Raw genomic sequence first — 22,921 nt, 5'->3', positions numbered from 1 at the left:
TAATCCCATATTATTATTATACTGTATATCACTTTTGTATATTTGTTGAAATATATCGCCCATAGTTGTATCTTAATCTTATGTAGTGGTTTTCTCTTATGTGTATAATTTAAGCATTCCTTTTGAATTATTGGGGTATGTATTATGTAATTGCTTCTGGATGCCTCTTAAGTATATGATTAACGAAAATTAAAAAGTCTAAATAAAACATGGGAAAATTGAGAAAAGGTCCTTTTTATAATTTTTTAATATTCCGTCTTTATTCGACTCTTCAAAGAAACTAAAGTCTCGTCTCCATCTCTCTCTCTCTCTCTCTCTCTCTAAGAAACTTCGAAGGAAGAAGAACAAAACAAAAACAACAACAACGATGGCGATGGCGAGCTTAGCTAGGAGAAAAGCGTACTTTCTCACCAGAAACATCTCTAATTCTCCCGCTGATGCTCTCAGATTCTCTCTCTCCCTCACTCGCGGCTTCGCTTCGTCGGGATCCGATGAGAACGACGTTGTCATCATCGGCGGCGGTCCTGGAGGTTACGTGGCGGCGATTAAGGCCGCACAGCTTGGTCTCAAGACTACCTGTATCGAAAAGCGCGGCGCTCTCGGTGGTACTTGTCTTAACGTCGGCTGTATTCCTTCTAAGGTGATTCTGAAACTCCTTTATTTTCGTTTACTTCGAGATTCGTTAGATTTTATTTCGTCTCTTGTAAATTTTTGTTCCTGATCATCATTTGCGATTCGATCTGAGGATTAGATTGAGTTTCAAGGTTTAAGAACTGATTCTGTGATGATACTTATTCATTACTCAGATCTGTTTGAGGTCGTTTTACCATATTTCTAAATCCTGTTTGTGGTTGAACTATTTGTTGTATCTCTTTACTTGATTTTGTTCTCGTTGCATATGCTGGATCATGATTCTCTCTTGGTTCCTAGATCATAGCTGTGATAGATGTTGATCACTACTTTTTTTTGGTTTTTTGATTGATTAGGCTCTTGTTCACTTTGCTTTAAGCTTTGATGAATCTATATGACGTTATCTAACATAGCATTCACTTTTTTTTTTTTTTTATTAGGCTCTTCTTCACTCTTCTCATATGTATCATGAAGCAAAGCACGTTTTTGCTAAACATGGTGTTAAGGTCTCTTCAGTTGAGGTAGATCTTCCTGCTATGTTGGCTCAGAAAGACACAGCCGTCAAGAATCTCACCCGTGGAGTCGAAAGTCTGTTTAAGAAGAATAAGGTCAACTATGTGAAGGGCTACGGTAAGTTTCTGTCCCCGAACGAAGTCTCTGTGGACACTACCGATGGAGAAAACACGGTTGTGAAAGGCAAACATATCATTGTTGCAACTGGCTCAGATGTCAAATCTTTGCCTGGGATCACCATCGACGAAAAGAAGATTGTATCATCAACCGGGGCACTGTGTTTGACAGAAATCCCAAAGAAACTCATTGTCATTGGCGCTGGCTATATTGGGCTTGAGATGGGCTCTGTATGGGGCCGGCTCGGATCAGAGGTCACGGTTGTTGAGTTTGCAGCGGATATTGTACCAGCAATGGATGGTGAAATCCGCAAGCAGTTTCAACGTTCACTAGAGAAGCAAAGTATGAAGTTCATGCTCAAGACTAAAGTCGTTGGCGTAGATTCGTCTGGAGATGGTGTGAAACTCATGGTGGAACCTGCTGAAGGTGGAGAGCAGACCACTCTTGAAGCTGATATAGTCCTCGTCTCAGCTGGTAGAACTCCGTTCACATCTGGACTTGATCTAGAGAAAATCGGAGTTGAGACAGACAAAGGCGGGAGAATTCTAGTGAATGAGAGATTCTCGACAAATGTTTCAGGCGTCTATGCCATAGGAGATGTAATTCCAGGACCAATGCTGGCTCACAAAGCAGAAGAAGACGGTGTTGCTTGTGTTGAGTTTATAGCAGGCAAACACGGCCATGTGGATTACGACAAAGTCCCCGGGGTTGTTTACACTCACCCTGAAGTTGCCTCGGTGGGTAAAACCGAGGAGCAGCTGAAGAAAGAGGGTGTAAGCTACAATGTTGGGAAATTCCCGTTCATGGCGAATAGCAGAGCCAAGGCCATAGACACAGTAGAGGGAATGGTCAAGATTTTGGCTGATAAAGAGACAGACAAGATCTTGGGAGTTCACATTATGTCGCCAAACGCAGGAGAACTGATCCATGAGGCGGTTCTAGCGATCAACTATGATGCATCGAGTGAAGACATTGCTCGAGTCTGTCACGCTCATCCCACCATGAGTGAGGCTATCAAGGAAGCTGCCATGGCTACCTATGACAAGCCCATTCACATGTAGATACACACAGGTACATCACAATTTACAGTTGGTTCTGTTCACGGTTTTTCATTTACTTGTGTTTTTTTGTTTGTTTGGGTTTTGATATTTTCTTGTGTGTTGATGCCCATACTAGGAGATGTGGATTGTAGGAGAAGGGAGTAAAGCCGCCTACGACAAGCCAAATCGAGATTAGTTTTCTAATATCGGTTTAAACATTCGATTTTTAATTTCCGGTGGGTATGAGATTGAGCTGAAAGAAGATACTTTTACCACTCTTTTTTATTCGTTAATCTTCTCCAGATTTTCAATTCCGGGTTAAGGCCCGACTATAGTAATAATTTGAAATGGTCAATGAACCAAATGTGATTAATCCGGTTTGTTCGGTGGTCTCTTGGCTTGGTTTTGTTGGCTGATTTTTGGTGAAGGAGTAAACCGAGTTCGATATGATTTGTTTCGTTCACTATTTGATTTTGTTCGATTTTCTGATTTCGATTTGCTTCCACTTAACAGACTTGGTTCGGTTATTCTCCACCCAGATTAGTCTTTTACGTTACGATTTTTATTCCTCTGTATTATGTTCTCAAGATATTTTACCACTGTTTTCAAAAAACAGATAGTTGAATACTAGTATGGATAAAATACCCAGAAAAGATACTAACACACACACGTATGTACTTGTGTAGTATACGAACAATTATGTAATTACCCTAGATATTTTCTTTGACTACTTCATTATCAATTGAGAAATGGTGGATTGAGAAATTAATGTCTTCCCAAATTAATCTGAGGCAACAATTGACTAGAATAAACATATTTGGGAAACAATTCATTAGCCTTACACACCAAAGATAAAGTTTGCCAAATATATAGGAGCTACAGTTTTACCACATTTGCCATCCAAAAAAAGCTATCTCCACATATGCACTTCCAACATATCTCCACATCCAAGACAATGGCTTTTCCTGGCCTCAAAAGAAACTAACTTTCAGTTCTTCCTCTTCTCCTTCTTTTGTCAGTCACTCCTTTGTCTTCATCTTTGTCTCCGAGTGACAAAGTCACAAATGAATCACTCAACCAACTATGCTCAAAACCGGGAATAAACAGACCCTTCTGCATATTTTGGCTCGCTGATCCAAAAACGTTCACCCTCGACTTCAACGGTCTTCTCGGTTTGGTCATCGAAAAGACGCGTTTTCAGGGCTATACTAATCTAGCGTTGATTAAAAGTGAAGCATCTTTCACGACTGATCGGACGCTCAAGATCCCGTATGGGACTTGCACAACATATTATGAGCCAGCCATTAAATTGATCGAGGAAGCTATAGGGTTTGCTAGCTCTAAGAACTACGAGTTAACATCTCTGGTCGCTGCGAAAGCCCTTAAAAGTATAACTGTGTGTGATGCTGCCCTTGCAGGACGTCATAATGTGCCGATTTATGTTCCACAACGCAATTTAGATTTTGAAAGAATCTGTAACATTGTTAGAGTTCTCTCTGACGATTTGAGGTCTTGATTCTGTGTGTAGACGGCAAAAAATTATTATATGAATAAATTCATAGTTAAATGACTGTGTCTTGCAACTTCGCTAAGACTTTCATCTCTCGTTACTTCTGGTATATATGAACTAGGCATAGGACCCGTGCAACGCACGGGAGTATAACTAATTAAAATTTATTTTCATATAATTTAATGTTAAATATTATTTTATTTAACCTACACTTTTTTATTTTTATTTTTTTTTAGTAGGTCAGCATTATTTTCTACATTTGTAATGTTGTTTTCATATCTTCTACATTTGTAGTGTTGTTATATCTCTAAATGTTTAATTATTTTATCGATTTCTGAGTTATTTGGTTCGAATTCCTCTGTAAGACTGTATTAAAATAGTCTCTGATTGATGTCTCTGTTTCTTTCTTTTTGATACAGATTGCTCCCAAGTTAAAGATATTTGTGTCATTGAGATATTGATGGCGAGTAACGAAAGAGGTATAACATTATTTGTTTTAGTAAAGATACATAATATATATCCAACGTAGTGTACAGAGTTTAAAAAAAAAACTGTTTTCAATTTATATCTTTAGGAATAATATTATGTATCTTCCATATGTATGATCCTTCTGTTGTTGCAGGGACTATAATTGTAATGAATATAAAATGTATACTATAGGTTAAACTTTTGCAGTTAAAAGGTTGTAGAATCATAATACTGATCTTTTATTGATTTTGTTTCGCTTTTGATAGGTTGGCATAACAACAGACCATCATAGGCGTAGCCCTTGACTATGGTTCAATAAACTCTTGTCATTCTGGTTAGTATCGAATTGATCTTAATTTTTATGGTAATAGTTCATGAGTGACTCTAGAATTGTTTTGTTTTAGAATTGTGATGTGTTTTATTTGTGAAATTACTTCTTTTCTTCTAAATAACTAAGATAATAAAAAATAAATTTTTGAAAAAACTCTTGTTATTACCCATCCTATATGTTATAAAAATGACGAATTAAACTTGATGAAAAAAACTTCCTATTACAGTTATCCTTAATCCACGCTCTGTAGCATCCCATGTCTTCTTTCGTTAGCCGTATTGACAATGAAGTTCCTATAACATAGTGAAGTAGAAACATATAAACTCTAGTAAATCAATCTGGTGAGAACGTTGTTCATTGTTAATTAAACTATGAATTTTAAATTTTAAATGTTACCTCTATGTCTATGATTGCCTAGTGTAGATTTTGAAAAAGTTCTTGAAACACAACATTCATAGTCTCCTTCTGTGGTTTGATATTTGAGAAAAATAAACTAAACTTAGCATCTATTAAAATCACTAAGTTAGACCCGCGCTACGGTGCGGGGTATTTTTTTAACTATTTTTGGATATATTAGATTGATATATGCCCTATACCGTAGAGTTGTTTTTAATAGTTTTATGTTTATTTATTTCTTTTGAATTTTTTGTAAGCATAATTTGTTTATTTGTTGTTTGGATTCAAATATTATAGTTAATAATGTTTTTGATAGAGTTCATAGGGAGACATCACTTTATCACATCAAGTTTTCAATGATAAACCACATTGGCTAGATTATATCGACATACCCTTAACCCTTCATCTTTGTTATGCCATGAGAAATACAAATAAGGTTATCCACATAAATTTATGTCATAAAGATAATGTAAAGAATTTGCAAAAATAAAAAAGTTTATTACTGTTGTGTCATACATCTTGAAGTAACAAAATAGGATAATAGAATAAGCATTTGTGAGGTTCCAATCCTAAGAATTTAAGGTCCATTACTGTTGTGATTTGTTGCTACTAACATGAAAAAGAATCTTAAAACAATTTAGCAATCATAAATTCTTAGAAGTAAAGAATCGTAAGGCACTGAAATACGTAATCCAATCGTCCACCCAATTAGTACATAGACTTCATACGCTTACACCGAAGGATATTCCAATGTATATTAACTTGCTTTATGATCCCAATTGTTATCATTACCTTAAAATTAATATTGGAGGCAAAAGCAAAACTGAATTTATCTTAGCAATCAGAAGATAGCAAAACAGTTGTGTGGGAGATTAATTACGTACCTTGTGCATATGAACTCTTTTCTGCAAGTTTTCTGTTTTTCCGTTTCAGACTTCTAATTGCACCTTTGATTCACTTAGTTCCTCAGCTTTCTGTTTTGGCTCTTCAATCATGTCACAAAGCAAATAGAGTATATCAGATCATGTGGCTGTAAGATGAAAATCGAAGAAAAACATAGTTACTGCAGAGGCTAGGGCTTTGAGGAGAAAGTTGTTTATCTGGCAGAGATGATTATGATTGGACAAAATGTTATAATTTGATTGATCACATGTTTTTACTGATGTGTCAACTCCTCCATCAACTAAAAAGCTGAGGTGTCAACACTGGAGAGAAACGAATTCTATTTTTATTGTATTGATTTCAATTGTTTCACCAGTGATAGCTGAATATTTTTCTTCAGTCAGATAATCTGCAGCTTGATCTTCCACATATTTTTAAAAGGTTTCAAATCCAAAAAATTGTTGAAAGAAGCCATGAGAAAATAAAAGGTAGAGTGCTTGTAACTTTAGAATATGATTTATGGTGAACTGGTGGAAATGATGATGATAGAAAGATCATATTTATAGGGGTAGTAATTTCAATGAGGGTTTTTGTATTAATTTTTTAAAAATTTCACTTCCCTCCAAATAATTTTTTTCTTGGAAAACAAAATCTTGGATTAAGTAAATGATTTTGGATTAGAGTAATTACACTTAGTTTACTTGTAGTGAGGCTGTTAATACTTAATTCCCTTTTTAATGGAAAAATCAAGGATTAAGTTTAATATATTTGATTTTGATTTTTGGGAAGACGAATGATTTCAGTTAGAGTAATTACACTTATTTGGAGAATATTACAATATCAAATCATACGTCATTTACATCTATAATGTAGGAAAATACGTTATTATGATCTTAATTGAAAATAATAAATTGATAGACATGTTAGTTATTTCTTTTTTTAAGGGAATTTAGCAGTTACTTAGGAATCGAATATTCGTTTTCTGTATGATTGATAATTTTCTATATCATAGGGGAAATACATTATTATCATCTTAATTGAAAAAAATAAATTGATTGACCTGTTAGATATTATTTATTTTTTATTCAAGGAAATCTAGCAGTTACTTCGGAATATTTGTTTTTTGTTTGATTGATAATTTTCTATATCTTACGGGAAATTATCTTTCAATATCGAACAGTTTTGGAAGAAATAAGATAACATATATAGTCTTTGTTTTAAAATTTATATTAATTAAAGAATTATTTAAAATCAACAAAAAAGTATGAAATGCATTTGTATATTTACAAAATCATCAGAAAAATTATATTTTCGTTTTAGAATATATTTGTATACATTTGATCCCGCGATAAGCTGAGAGTGAATATTTAAAATCAAAGAATATTTAGCCGTAGTTATTTAGAACCAAAAATATTAATCCATAGTAGGTTTAAAGTTAAAACAGAATAATAAGAATGACGAATAATTATATGATTAACCAAAATGAAATTATTATATGTACTTTATGTCACTGGTGTTAGGATAATATGTATTGTTATTGGTGTAAGGCTAAAATGTATGTGATGAATAAAGAGTTGTGCTTGATTAACTGCTGAAATCTAATAATACTAAATAAAATTAAAATTATTGGAATAAAATACACATAATAATGAATTATGGAAATCACATAATAATGAATTAAAATTATTCGAATAAAATTATTTGTGTAGTACGCCAGCTTCCTCCTGTTCAAATATAAGATAGATTTTGTTAGTTAGGAGTTGTATGTGTAAAGAAATGATATTGTCGAGTTGTATAGCATAAAAAGAAATCTTACTGAGATGAGGTTCCCAATTGGAAGGCATGGGAAAATTAAAGATTTAAAGATGGAGTTTTATTAGAAGTGTGGAGTTTTTTTATTTGCTCTGCTGAGTGTTAAGAATAATATATTTATACGTGAACGGATAGATTCTGCCTCTTAATAGGCGTGTGTAGGGTTTTTTTTTTTTTTTTTTTTTTTAAATTTTTAAAAATAAATACAATGGCACAAATCTGTAAATAATTAGATGTTTTAACACTAACGTAATAACCCAAGGTCTTGAAATCTTTTCAGTTTTTTATTTTTTTAATATTTTTTTCAAAGAAGGAAATGATTAATAACCAAGATATTTTTTTTGACAGGTTCATTATCAATGGAATAATGGTGGATTGAATACCATTTTGATTTAGCTGAAGAAGAATTATCCCCCTAAATACCATTTTTTTATTATAGTTTTTCAAAGAAGGAAATGATTAATAACCAAGATATTTTTTTGACAGGTTCATTATCAATTGAATAATGGTGGATTGAATACCATTTTGATTTGGCTGAAGAAGAATTCATAGATTTTAAAGGATGATATTTATGAATTCCACATCCAATAAAAATGGATTATTTTTAGGAAAGATATATTCTCCTCAAATTAATATTGTAATTTTTTTTTTTGACAGATGTTAATTTTGTAATTATCCCCCTAAATACGTTAATTCACACATTATTATGAGTCAACAATATTGATTAGGGTAAACAGATTTGGGTGATCACATTCCATTAAACACACAAACACCAAGATTAAGTATGCCAAATGGGAGTTACACTTGTCACTTTTGTTATCCAAGAAAACTATATATGTACTTTTTAACCCAAAAAAAAAACTATATATATGTATATTAGTAAGCAATAGCACTTCCCACATCTAAGGGCATACACATAATTATTCTCCAAATCCAAGACAATGGATTTTCCTCGCGTCTCAATTCTTCCTCTTCTCCTTCTTTTATTAATCACTCATTTGTCTTCATCTTTGTCTCTGAGTGACACAACTAACATAGTCACAAAAGAATCACTTGACCAAATCTGCTCACAACCAAAAATTTACAGCCACTTCTGCATCACTTGGCTTACCAATGATCCAATAACGTTCACCGTCAAATTTAAGGGTCTTCTCGAATTGGTCATCCAAAAGACGCAATTGTTTGGTTATAAGAACATAGCGATGATGAAAGGCTTAGTAAGAACCACGACCGATCCGACGCTCAAGATACCGTATGGGTTGTGCGTTACATATTATGAGTCAGCCATTAAATCGATCGAGGACGCTATACGGTTTGCTAGCTCGAATGAGTTCGAGTCAACATCTCAGGCGGCTGTGAAAGCCTTTATTAGTATAACTACGTGTGAAGCTGTTCTTGCAGGACGTAATACTATGCCGTCTGATGTTACACTACGCAATATGCGGTTTAAAAGAATGTGCAACATTGGTACGGTTTTCTCTGATGTTTACAGGCTCTGATTCGTTGTGTTTTTTTTTCACCTCCAAGACAAATTATAGTTAAACTTAAATTATTGTGTCTTGCAACTTCCGTAAGACTTTCATATCTCGGTACTTCAGGTGTGAATTTTGTGACTAGCCATATCCATAGAACCTTTAAAATTGTCCTACAATAAATCCTTTTAGCACCAAAAACAATTAGAATTCAGGAATTAAAGAAGAATACTAATTAGATAACTATCTCGCTGCACTAATGCTAAGAATAGCAAAGTTATGTTGACTATCCTTTTAAAACATCAATATTATCGACAAAACCAAACTGGACATGTCATAAAATCTAATAACAATGCATCTAACACTAGTTTACTTCGTCTTTAACCAATCCGTTATGAATACGATGACTTCGTTTTGTTGATGGGAAAAATATTGTTTAAAGTTTAAACCATCAAAACCATAAACTTTCCCAATGCCATTTAAAACGTCAATTAATCTTGACTATCATTTTAAAACATCAAATGTTGTATTAAACGGAATTTTTCACAATTGACAAAACGACATCATTTTATTGATACCATATTAGTTAACGGCAGAGAAAACGGATGTTAGTTGCTTCGTTAGCAAATTTTAGGACATGTCTATTAGGCTTCCTCAACAACATTAGATATTAAGTTTGCGGTTTAACGACTTTATTTTTTTGAAATTCTATGAGAATTTTTTTTTATTTGTTTCGAAGGAAATGAACTACAGTAAAACCTATATAAATAAATATTGTATAAATGAATAAACACTGTAAATTAATGAATTTTGTTGATATTATTATTCGTAAATTTGAATGTATGTATGTCATTTATATAAATGAATTTTTCTATAGTATTTGTAATTTATTATCAATAATGTTTTTTAAATATTACAAATTCAATTCCAAAACCATAATTTACAACATATGAAAATTTAGTCTTAAATTTCTAAACATTTGAAAATCTAGTCTTAAATTTCTAAAATTATCTTAATTCATAATTTAAAAAAAAATAAAAATATATTTATATCTATAAATTAATAATTCATTATAAAGTGATAACCATTAATTTGTAGATAAATTAATATCACTATAAATTAATAAAATGGCATAGTCCCAACATTATTAATTTATAGAGGTTTTACTGGCAATTAACAACCTATATATTCTTTAGATTGGTTCATTATTATTAATTGAAAAATGGATTGAATACCATTTTGAATTTAGTTGAAGAAGAATTTCATAGATTTACAGGATATCTTATTATCAATAAAAAGCTCTCAGGGCCCGAGTCCCCATGCAAACCCAAATGAAGCATGAGACTTTTGAATAACGGGATCTCACCTACCTTTTAGTACCATAAACAGTATTATCCATTGGTCTATGGTCTAAAATGGTGAGCACCTCCGGTCCATTTTAACCCCCGTACCCAAAAACCCTTCCGACGAGCTCATAGCCACCAAGTTCGCATACTTTTTCATCCCGATCTTCGCCTGAAAAGCAAGTAACCAGCTGAAACTGAACTGGACCTTGCATCAGCCCTCTCTGGTAAAATTTCCCAGCTCTTTTTCATGTATTGCAACTTCGTTCTAACCCTGTGAAATCTTGTAACCCTTCTAATCCTTATAACGACAATCAGCCCGAGAATGGAATATGACTCAGGAGGAACCCAAAGCTGTGAATGGGCTCATGAATACCCTTACCCAACCAGCAACTCGGAAAGAAGGTTTCATCTCATGTAACATGGATGCAGCTTGGACCAAAGATTCAAAGATAGCGCGCCTAGGCTGGATCTTCAACAACGCCCGGAGTTGGATCTCGACGATCGAGATAGGACATCATCACCCATAGTAGATCTCCGCTTCTAGCGGAAGCTGTTGCCATTCACCATGCCATGCTCGACGCTTTGTCTCTTGGCTTCACCAAACTCTCAATCGCCTCTGATTCTAAAATTATCTGTGCATGGGATTCTTTTCGATAGCCTCTCTATTTCTTTGAGCTTTAGAACTGTTACTTTTTCTTTTGTTCATCGTGATTTATCGTGATTTCAACAAGGAAGTTGATGCGATAACTAAGCGGTCCTTGGTAAACTATGTACCAGTTCCAGAATCGTGATTTCGACGAGGAAGCTGATGCGATATTTTTTGACAGGTTCATTATCAATTGAATAATGGTGAATTGAATACCATTTTGATATAGCTGAAGAAGAATTCATAGATTTTAAAGGATGATATTTATGAATTCCACATCCAATAAATGTGGATTATTTTTAGGAAAGATATATTCTCCTCAAATTAATTTTGTAATTTTTTTTTGACAGCTGTTAATTTTGTAATTATCCCCCTAAATACGTTAATTCACACATTATTTTGAGTCAACAATATTGATTTGGGATAAACAGATGTGGGTGATCACATTCCATTAAACACACGAACACCAAGATTAAGCATGCCAAATGGGAGTCACACATTATTTTGATTCCAAGAAAACTATATATATATTAGTAAGCAATAGCACTTCCCACATCTAAGCGCATACACATAATTATTCTCCAAATCCAAGACAATGGCTTTTCCTTGCGTCTCAATTCTTCCTCTTCTCCTTCTTTTATTAATCACTCCTTTGTCTTCATCTTTGTCTCTGAGTGACACAATCACAAAAGACTCACTCTACCAACTCTGCACACAACCAACAATTATTAACCACTTCTGCATCATTTGGCTTACCAATGATCCAGCAACGTTCACCCTCAACTTTTATGGTCTTCTCGGTTTGGTCACCCAAAAGACACAATTGTTTGGCAATAAGAACCTAGCGATGATGAAAGGCTTAGTAAGAACCACGGCTGATCCGACGCTCAAGATACCGTATGGGTCGTGCGTAACATATTATGAGTCAGCCATTAAATCGATTGATGAAGCTATAAAGTTTGCTATCTCGAAGAAGTACGAGTTAACATCTCAGGCGGCTGGGAAAGCCTTTTCTAGTATAAATACGTGTGAAGCTGTCCTTGCAGGACGTATACTGTGCCGTCTGATGTTCCATTATGCAATATCCAGTTTAAAAGAGCGTGTAACATTGTTAGAGTTTTCTCTGATGTTTTGACGGCAAAAAATTATTGAGCGAATAAATTCATAGTTAAATTATTGTGTCTTGCAACTTTGGTAAGACTTTCATATCTCGGTACTTCACTACTTCTGGTGTGAATTTTATGACTAGCCATATCCATAGAACCTTTAAAATTGTCCTACAAGAAACCCTTTTAGCACCAAAAATAAGAGAATTCGGGAAAGTAAAGAAGAATACTAATTAGATAACTATCTCGCTGCACTAATGCTAAGAATAGCAAAGTTATGTGACTATCCTTATAAAACATCAATATTATCGACAAAACCAAACTGGACATGTCATAAAATCTGATAATAATGCATCTAACACTTGTTTACTTCGTCGTTAACCAATCCGTTATCGATAAGATGACTTCGTTTTGTTGATGGGAAAAATGTTGTTTAAAATATCAACTTTCAAATTAACATCATTAAAACCATAAATTTTCCCGAAAGCCATTTAAAAGGTCAAGTAATATTGACTATCATTTTTAAACATCAAATGTCGTATTAAACGGCATTTTTCTCTATCGACAAAACGACATCACTTTATGGATATCATATTAGTTAACGACGGAGAAAACGGATGTTAATTGCTTCATTAGCAAATTTTACGACATGTCTATTTGGCTTTGTCAACAACATATGATATTAATTTCATGGTTTAAACGATTTTTTTTTTTTGAAATCCTATGAGAATTTTTGTTTGTTTGTTTCAAAAATGGAAATGAACTAGAAAAAAAACTCTATAAACTAATATTCTATAAATTAATAAACACAATAAATTAATATATTTTGTTGGTCCTGAGTTGAGATAGTGTAAAAAATAACAAAACTCGATAATATAATAACATAATAAAAAATTTGAAATTCTTGTGTAAAATATGGTCCTAATAGTGAAGTCACCATAGTACAGTGACCACTGACCAATGCTAAATCTAATTGTAGGATACACTATCACACCAGGGATCGATTCCCGCTCCTTAGGGATTTGACTAATGAGTCGGTCTGTTATGGCCCAATAGTTGAAAAAAAAAAACATAAATATATATGATAATGGTCCTAATAATATCATAAATTAATAATTAATTATGTAAATTTACATATATATATATATATATGCAGATATAATAATGTATGCTAATCGTAAAGCTCATATCTATATGACAATTTTTATGTTGTATTTTTAAACTATAATGATTCTAAATATTGTATAACATGTCATAAAAATAGCTAACCTTTTTAAAAATTTTCAATTTCTAGATATGCATGAGTTACATTTTGTTAGTTTAATAGACTATTAAAATACGACAATTGATATTATTATTCATAAATTTGAATGTATGTATGTCATTTGTATAGGTGAAATTGGCTATAGTATTTGTAATTTGTTTTCAATAATGTTTTCTAAATGTTAAAAGTTTAATTTCAAAACCATAAATTTTACAAAATTCGAAAGTCTAGTCTTATATTTCTAAAATTATCTCAATTCATAATTTTTAAAATTTTAAAAATGAAAAATATATCTATAAATTATTAATTATTCATTTACACTTGTAATAATTATTAATTTATAAATAATTTAATATCACTATAAATTAAAAAATGCCATGGTCCCAATATTTTTAATTTACAGGGGCTTTACTGACAATTAACAACCTAGATATTGTTTTTGACTGGTTCATTATTATCAATTGAAAAATGGTGGATTGAATACCGTTTTGAATTTAGTTGAAGAAGAATTTCATAGATTTATAAGGATATCTTAGATTTCATATCCAATAAAGGTGGATTTTTTAAGGAAAGATTATTAATGTCTTCCCAAATTAATTTGAGGCAACATTTGACTAGAATAAACATATTTGGTTCACAATTCATTAGCCTTACACACCAAAGATAAAGCTTGCCAAATATATAGGAGCTACAGTTTACCACATTTGCCATCCAAAAAAGCTATCTCCACATATGCACTTCCAACATATCTCCACATCCAAGACAATGGCTTTTCCTGGCCTCAAAAGAAACTTACTTTCAGTTCTTCCTCTTCTCCTTCTTTTATCAATCACTCCTTTGTCTTCATCTTTTTCTCCGAGTGACAAGGTCACAAAAGAATTACTTACCGAACTCTGCTCACAACCGACAATAAACACCAACTTCTGCTTCTTTTGGCTAACCACTGATCCAAAAACGTTGACCGTCGACGTGAACGGTCTTCTCGATTTGGTCATGCGAAGGTCGTATTATTTGGGCTATAATAACCTAATGATGATGAAAGGCTTAGCAAGAACCACGACTGATTCGAAGCTCAAGAAGTCGTATGGGTCTTGTATAACACATTATGAGTCTGCCGTTAAATTGAACGCGGAAGCTATAGGGTTTGTTAGCTCTAAGAACTACCTGTTAACATCTCAGTCGGCTGCTAAAGCCTTTGTTATTATAGCTGTGTGTGAAGCTGTTCTTACTGGACGTAAAAATGTACCGGCTTATGTTCCAGAACGCAATATAGTGTATAACAGAATGTGTAACATTGGTAGAGTTTTCGCTGACGTTTTGAGGTCCTGATTCTTTGTGTATCTTTTACCTGCAAGAAGGGAAATTAATAAATTCATATTAAATTATTGTGTCTTGCATCTTCGCTAAGGGCATCTCTAACTCATCTATATATTTACTTTTTTAACTCTATTTTAGAGTAAAATCTACTACAATTCATCTCTATTTCTACCTCTATGCCATATAACTTTTAAAATTTTCCTACAATATAAACCTTTTTAGCACCAAAAATAAGAGAATTCGGGAAATTAAGAAAGAATTACTCAAATGTTATCCAAAAGTTGGTTTATTCCTCATGTCTAACAATATTTTAAAAATTACTCAAATGTTTAGTGTTCTGGGTGTAATTACAATTTACCCCTTGGGGTTAGTTTTTCGATTTTGATTAAAAATTTTTTAAAAAAATACACATCAGCAAATTAAAATACACATCATTTTCGATTTTCCACGTCACAACTCGAAAAAAAAAAACTTAACGGCTGAGTTATAGTATTTACGAGAAGACGAAAGGTCTCGTCGATTCATATGACGGCTGAGTTATAATGTTTTGTGGTTGTGTTATCACAAGAAATCATCTGAAATCAAACAGTTGATTTATATTACTTGACAGTTGAGTTATAGTATTTAGGGGAAAACGAAAGGTCTCGTCGATTCATATGTTGGCTGAGTTATAATGCTTTGTGGCTGAGTTATCACAAGGAATAATCTGAAAGCGGAAAACGAAAAGTCTCGTCGATTAATATGAGGGCTGAGTTATAATGCTTGACGCCTGAGTTATTGCACAAAATAAAACATATGTATTACAATAATACTGCATCAGACAAGTTTTCGCATTGTGCCCAACTTATTTACATCGAGAGCATGCGTTTAGCTCATGGCTAAACGCGTCCAATCCATAGTCTTCAAGAACAAGCTCCACAAGCTTGTCGTGTGTTGTGCCTCCATCTATATGCACAACTATACACCCTCTATCGTCGGTGTTAAATACATATCTCTATTTTTTTACTCAATTACCGGAAACGACTAGTACCGGAACTGGATCCATGAAAGAAAATGAAGAACAAGGTGAAGAAGAAGTAGAAGAACAAGGTGAAGAAGAAGGTGAAGAAGAAGTAGAAGAACAAGGTGAAGAAGAAGGTAAAACCCATGTAAGAACAAGAGTCGAAGGAACGACGTTTCGTATCTCCGGAGAAGAAAGATGATGACATGGAATGCTGACATGGATGATGCGTCTGACGTGGCAAGTCAGCCATCAAACAAATTATAACTCAGCCTAAATAAAACTCAGCCATCAAACAAATTATAACTCAGTCACAACATGAATAACATTACAGTAATTAAAAAGCAAAAAAATAGCAGCCAGATTTAGCCGCTTCATCAACTGAAAATATGTAACTCAGCCGTATCGTTTAATAAGTCAGCCGTAACTGAATAATATTCTAGTAATTAATCTTTTGCTACTAAGTCAGCTGTGAAATAGCCGAGTTGTACGATAAGTCAGCCTATCACGGCTGAGTTATAGTTTTTAACCATAACTCAGCTGTAACTACATCTCATAAGTCAACTGTTTTTCATAACTTAGCCACCCGGAAAAAATTAATTCAGCCGTGTCGTAGTGATAACTCAGTCAAAATTTTGACAACTCAACCATCGGGTGAAAACTCAGCCAGCCGTAACGCTTGGCTGAGTTATGCTCTAAGTCAGCCGTCTGTTCTTACTCAAATGTTTTTTCCATAATTCAGCCGCAACATACCTATAACTCAGCCGTCATTACCTCTGTAACGCGTTACAGCTGAGTTATTTAATACACGTCAGCGATTTCTGACGTGGCGTCTGACGTAGCAATGACATTTTTGTAATAACGTTTTTTCCGGTAACATAAAACAAGGGCACGATGGGTATTTTGAAAATACCCAAAATATTCTAGTAATAAATTTTTTTTTTGTAGATTCTGGTAATATTACCTAAAATGTATAACATCTAAGTAAATCTCCCAGAAATTAAAGTAATGTAAGAAGAATACTATGAGTATGTATTGAGGTTGTTACTGATTTATAGACTCAACATAATATGATCAAGAAGATGTGAACAAGACTGATGCATATACATGGACAGCTACAAACGAAAAGTCATGCACAAGTACATACAACAGATACAGTGAAAGTTGAACACATCTACAAACATAGAAGCAGTGAAGGAAGTCTGTACATGTGTAACTAGGTACATACACAGACGGAATGATTCTTCAGCCAGAGAATCAGAGAACACTAGCTCTACCAAGACAGCTCAATGTAAAGTCACATGGAATGAAGTGGCGTGATGAACCTTGGAGTCTTATTGAGAAGATCCAAGAAGTCAGAGCTCAACCAATCATGCTTTAAGATCATGAGAACAAGTCTTTCATAAGCAACAAAGTAAACCTGAAAACGCAACAGAGCAGAAGAAGGTATCAGCTCCATCATACAACATAGCAGAAATATGTTTAGCATTTGAGTAAACTTGAGGCAATATACAGCAGAAAAAAAAGCAGCATTGTGAAGAGGTTGTGTAGTGAAATAGAGCGGAAAAGCTTCAAGTTGCAGCAAACAGTGGAGCGGTTGTGTCAGAGAAGCATGCTTTTGTCAGGTGCGACAGGAACAAAAGCATGGGTCAAGTTGAAAAATTAATAGAGGACAAGATTTTACCCAAAAGACAAGAGGAAGAAGCTTGTGGAACCTAGGGTTTGTGAAGAACTCTAAGAGGTATAAAAGGAAGAGGTGGTAACAAGAAGAAAGTTACACACCTTGGACCTAAAAATGAGAGAAGCATACATATTTGTGTGTGGTGTTGTCCCACCAGCAAGATAGAGAATATGCTGGTGGTTTTTGTAGAGGTTCACACTCGTCCGAAAAGACAAAGAGTGGTAGTTCCTTTAGTTAATGTTGATTAGAGTGGTAGACACAAGTGTGTGATAGATACCATTGGCAAATGTGATTTTTGTGTTCTACTCTAGTGAATGATTCTGGACTTGGTCCCGGGGATATAGGTTATCCGATCTCCGTTAACAAATCTCTTGTGTTGTCTCTTCTCTTTGCTCTAATCTCTCTGTTAAGCGTCGCATATACATATCTGTTCTACAAGTTTGTATATGTAGCACGCATCTCATTACTTCATACTAAGAGTGCAATCAGCAGTCTCAATGATGCTAAGAAGAGCCTTGCGTCAGGGCCTCAGGGGATGGTCCAGGGTTGAACATTAAGGTATCATCAGCTATTGAAGGACCTACAACATGTCAAGAAGACATGGCAAATTTCAAAGTTGACCCTTCTTCAGCTATAAAGAACAGTGGTGATATTCAGAACATTTGTGGGATTGATCTTTTCATCTCGAACATGATGTGAAAAAAGAGCTTGAATTCAATCTCCCTTCAAACTCGTTAGACGATTACATGCACTTTATACAACTAAAAAAACAAATTTTTGACACTGATATCTACACAGAATATTTAAGAACCTGGTTAGCATCTTATTTTGCATAGGTGATAGGCCTCACCTCTTATTTTTGCATGTCATCACATTTATTGTTAAAGCCATTAATTTGTTACCCAAAATATTCACTAATGTATTTAACTCATGATTCTATTTAAGGTTATAAAAAAACAATTAAAGGCAATATTTGTTTAAAAAATAAATTTGATTCTTCTTTCATCATTGTTTGCTTTTGTTTTTAATTTTTTGAATCATCATATAATTCATGAAATTATTAAAAGTCTAATTTTTTCTGCATATATTGTGACTCAAATTTTTAAAAAAGGACATATATTATTCTATTAATAATTCAGAGTCTTATTATATATAAAATCAAAATAAATCTAAATTCGAATGAGCCGGAACCTTCACTTAATAAGAATCCAAATTTAAAATTTATATATGATTAGTTTTGTTTGTAAAGTTGATTTTGTTTAATTATACCCTATATAGTAGAATTTAAAATTGATATATCTAAATTTAATAGAATTTCTAAAATAAAAATATTTAAACATATTAAAAGTTTAAAATAATACAGACGGTTATATTGCATGACGGTTTGTATGATGGAACGGGTTTGAATCGATATTACTATAAATGAAAGTATCATTAATCTAATACTTTAACAATGCCAATATAAGATATGTCGAATAAACTGGTTTAATTAGGATTAGTATATACAATCTTAAAAATTATTAAATAAACTCCAATAAAATCAGTAAATTTCAAAAATAAATCTAAATTTAAAAGTAAATAAATATAAATTAAACACATTTATTTTAAAATACAACTAAGAAACAAGTTATATAATTTTTAAAAATATAAATCATGATAATAAAACAATTTCTTATCACAAATAAGAATTATTTCGAATTTTAAAACTTAGATAAAATGACAATAAAAATTAAAATATAATATATAAAATTTTGTTCCGCGGTGTATCGCGAGTGATGATCTAGTCCACTATAGTAATGGTGGATTTTTTGAAGGAAAGATTAATATTCACCCAAATTAATTTCCTAATTAACCCTCAAAATACGTTCGTTCACACATTAATTTGGGTCAACAATAATTGACTAGAATAAACAGATTCCGGAAACATTTCATTAAACACACAAATAGGAGTTACACTTCTCACTTTTATCATCCAAAAAAACTATATAGTAAGCATAGGGGTGTCAAAATGCGTCAAGATTAATGAACTAACCCAATTCAACTCAACTCATGTAGTGAGTTGAAAATTTTGACTCTAATGAGTTGATGGGTTAAATAAGTCGATGATTAAATGAGTTCATGAGTCAAATGAGTTTAGTTATAATGGGTTTATGAGTTAATCACTAACCCATCAATTTCTTCATTATCATCATACTATCACCATCATCATACTATCATCATCATCATCATCATCATCATCATATCAACATATATATCATAGTCAACATCATCATACTATCATCATCATCATACTACCGTCATGTAACTATCATCATCATCAACATTGTCATACTATCATCATCATCATCATCATACCTTCATAATCATATTAACATCACCATCACCATATCAACATATATATCATAGTCAACAACATGATGTCATCATCATCATCTTATAATTTTCCCCAAAATCCTAAACCCGCAATTTTCCCGCCAAAATTTTGAACTTATAATTTTCCCGCCAAAAACGCAAATCCGCAATTTTCTCGTCAAAACGCAAATCCGCAATTTTCCCGTCAAAATGTAAATCCGCAATTTTCCCGCCAAAAACGCAAACCTGTCAATTTCCCGTAAAAAATGCAAAACTGCAATTTTCAAAAACGCAAACCTGCAAATTTTCCGTCAAAAATACAACCGCAATTTTCCCGCCAAAAACGCAAACCTGTCAATTTCCCGTAAAAAATGCAAAACTGCAATTTTCAAAAACGCAAACCTGTAAATTTTCCGTCAAAAATACAACCGCAATTTTCCCGCCAAAACGAAAACCCGTAAAATTTCTTGCAAAAAACCCATAAATTTTCCGTCAAAAACGAAAACCCGCAATTATCCCGCCAAAATGCAAATCTATAATTTTTTGTCAAAAACGTAAACCCGTAAATTTTCCGCCAAAAACGCAAACCGATAATTTTCCCGCCAAATGTAAACCCGTAAACTTTTTGTCAAAAACGCAAATCCGTAAATTTCCCACCAAAAACGCAAACCCGTAATTTTCTCGCCAAAATACACCAAGAAAGTTATGATGGTGATAATGATGATGATGGTGAAAATGATGATAAAAATTAATTATAATTATTTCTTATTAAATATAATTAATTTATATTATAGTTGGTTAACCCAATTATTCATTTAACTCATTTAACTAAATGAATTTATGGGTTGATCCAACCCAATTGTTAAATAATTTGAGTTAACTCATAAACTCATTTAACTTTTAACTCATTGGATAATGAGTTGAGTTGGGTTGGATCACTTCTGCATCACTTGGCTTACCGATGATCCAATGACGTTTAGCAGCGACGTGAACGGTCTTCTCACTTTGATCATCCAAAAGACGCTATTGTTTGGCTATAACAACAAACAAATGCTGTCAGGCTTAGCAAGAACCACGACTGATCCGACGCTCAAGATCCCGTATGGGTCTTGCTTAACATATTATGACTTAGCCATTAAATCGATGGAGGACGCTTTAGATTTTACTATCTCTACCAAGTACTCGTTATCATCTCAGGAGGCTGCGAAAGCCTTTCTTACTATAACTACGTGCAGTGCCGGCTTAGGACATGTGAGGGAGGTGCAAGGGCACAAGGTCCAAGGGTCCAAAAAAAAATTTACATGTAGTTTTTTTTTTTTTTTTTGAAAAAAATAATATATATTTAGGGGGTTTTCAGAAAGTAGCACTGGGTCAGTGGGTCTAGATAATATTTGAGCCGGGCCTGACTACGTGTGAAGCTATTCTTGCAGGACGTAAAAATGTGACATATTCTGTTCCATTACGCAATATACGGTTTAAAAGAATGTGTAATATTGGTAGAGTTTTCTTTGACGTTTTGAGGTTCTGATTCTTTGTGTATCTTTCACCTGCATGACGGAAATGAATACATTCATAGTTAAATTACCGTGTCTTACTCAACTTTATCTCTTTGACCACATGGGTATGGGCCCATTGCTTACGGCTCATTTGCATATTTGGGGGGACCCTACCCGTGGGATACCCTCTCCCCAGAGAGATTAGTCTTGGACCCCTCCATAAATCTGGAGATTTACTCTCTGAGTTAACAAAAAAAAAAATTATTGTGTCTTGCATATTCGCTAAAGCTGTCATATCTCGTTACTTCTGGTGTAAATTTGACAATCATATATACATATCCATGGAACCTTTAAAATTGTCCTATAATAAACCTTTTTAGCACCAAAAGATAAGAGAATTCGGGAAAGTAAAGTAAGAAGAATACTAATCAGATAACTATCTCGCTGCACTAATGCTAAGAATAGCAAAGTTTTTTCTCTCTTAGAATAGGGACTTGTGGTCTAACTAAGAATCAGAAACCCATTCCACGAGTTTCTATTATTAGTTCTAGTGGAAACAATGAATTGCAAGCATCTACAAATATGTATCATCAGACGTAGCAAGACAACCTACCAACGAGCATAAGAAAGAAAGAAGCAAAGATGGCAACATACCTGATGAACAGAGTTTTTGTGTCTTCTCTAATGTTTTTTGTAATTTTGATTGGTTCCTTGAACGCACAAGTGGCAGACATAAAAGCAATCTGCGGTAAAGCGAAAAACCAATCCTTCTGTTTCTAGCTACATGAAATCCAACCCGAAGACATCGGGTGCTGATCTTCCAACACTTGCAAAAATCACATTTGGTTCTGCACAAACAAGTGCATCAGAAGCTTTCAATAGAATCCAATCTCTAGCCAAGACAGCAACCAACCCAAGTTTCAAGAAAGCATACACCTCGTGCGTACAGCATTATAAGAGTGCAATCAGCAGTCTCAATGATGCTAAGAAGAGCCTTGCGTCAGGGGATGGTGCAGGGTTGAACATTAAGGTATCAGCAGCTATGGAAGGACCTACAACATGTCAAGAAGACATGGCAAATTTCAAAGTTGACCCTTCTTCAGCTATAAAGAACAGTGGTGATTTTCAAAATATATGTGGTATTGTTCTTGTCATCTCGAACATGATGTGAAAAAAGGGCTTGAATTCAATCTCCCTTCATACTCGTTAGACGATTACATCACACGATTTCATAAATTTTTAAGGATATAAAGAATTCCACATCCAAATTAATATCCTAATTAGCCCTCAAAATACGTTCGTTCACACATTAATTTGAGTCAACAATTGACTAGAAGAATAAACAGATTCCGGTCACATTTCATTAAACACACACATAGGAGTTACACTTGTCACTTTTGTCATCCAAAAAAAACACTATATATATTATTATTAGTAAGCAATAGCACTTCCCACATCTTAGTATAATGGGATTCTTCAAATCCAAGACAATGGATTTTCCTTGCGTCTCAATTCTCCAACATATCTAAATCTACTCATAGT

General features: G+C 33.5%; 3 protein-coding genes and 3 pseudogenes across 3 annotated transcripts; all 6 read left to right on the top strand.

Annotated features, from left to right (window-relative positions):
• Window positions 270–2,865, top strand: LOC104765571 (dihydrolipoyl dehydrogenase 2, mitochondrial). Its single transcript, XM_010489297.2, has 3 exons — window positions 270–640; window positions 1,071–2,331; window positions 2,437–2,865. The coding sequence occupies exons 1-2, from the start codon at window positions 368–370 to the stop codon at window positions 2,319–2,321; spliced, it is 1,524 nt and encodes a 507-aa protein (XP_010487599.1). The 5' UTR covers window positions 270–367; the 3' UTR covers window positions 2,322–2,331; window positions 2,437–2,865.
• On the top strand, window positions 3,256–3,816 carry LOC104767577 (annotated as a pseudogene).
• On the top strand, window positions 8,619–9,198 carry LOC104767576 (pectinesterase inhibitor 2-like). Its single transcript, XM_010491583.1, has one exon. The coding sequence runs from the start codon at window positions 8,641–8,643 to the stop codon at window positions 9,196–9,198; it is 558 nt and encodes a 185-aa protein (XP_010489885.1). The 5' UTR covers window positions 8,619–8,640.
• LOC104767575 lies at window positions 11,759–12,315 on the top strand (annotated as a pseudogene).
• LOC104765570 (pectinesterase inhibitor 2-like) lies at window positions 14,265–14,879 on the top strand. Its single transcript, XM_010489296.2, has one exon. The coding sequence runs from the start codon at window positions 14,266–14,268 to the stop codon at window positions 14,860–14,862; it is 597 nt and encodes a 198-aa protein (XP_010487598.1). The 5' UTR covers window position 14,265; the 3' UTR covers window positions 14,863–14,879.
• Window positions 22,022–22,550, top strand: LOC104765569 (annotated as a pseudogene).

Source organism: Camelina sativa, chromosome 19, assembly GCF_000633955.1.
Source record: "Camelina sativa cultivar DH55 chromosome 19, Cs, whole genome shotgun sequence".
Lineage (NCBI taxonomy): Eukaryota > Viridiplantae > Streptophyta > Magnoliopsida > Brassicales > Brassicaceae > Camelina > Camelina sativa.
The sequence above is the reverse complement of the archived record's forward strand: the minus strand, read 5'-3'. Positions and strand labels throughout refer to the sequence as shown.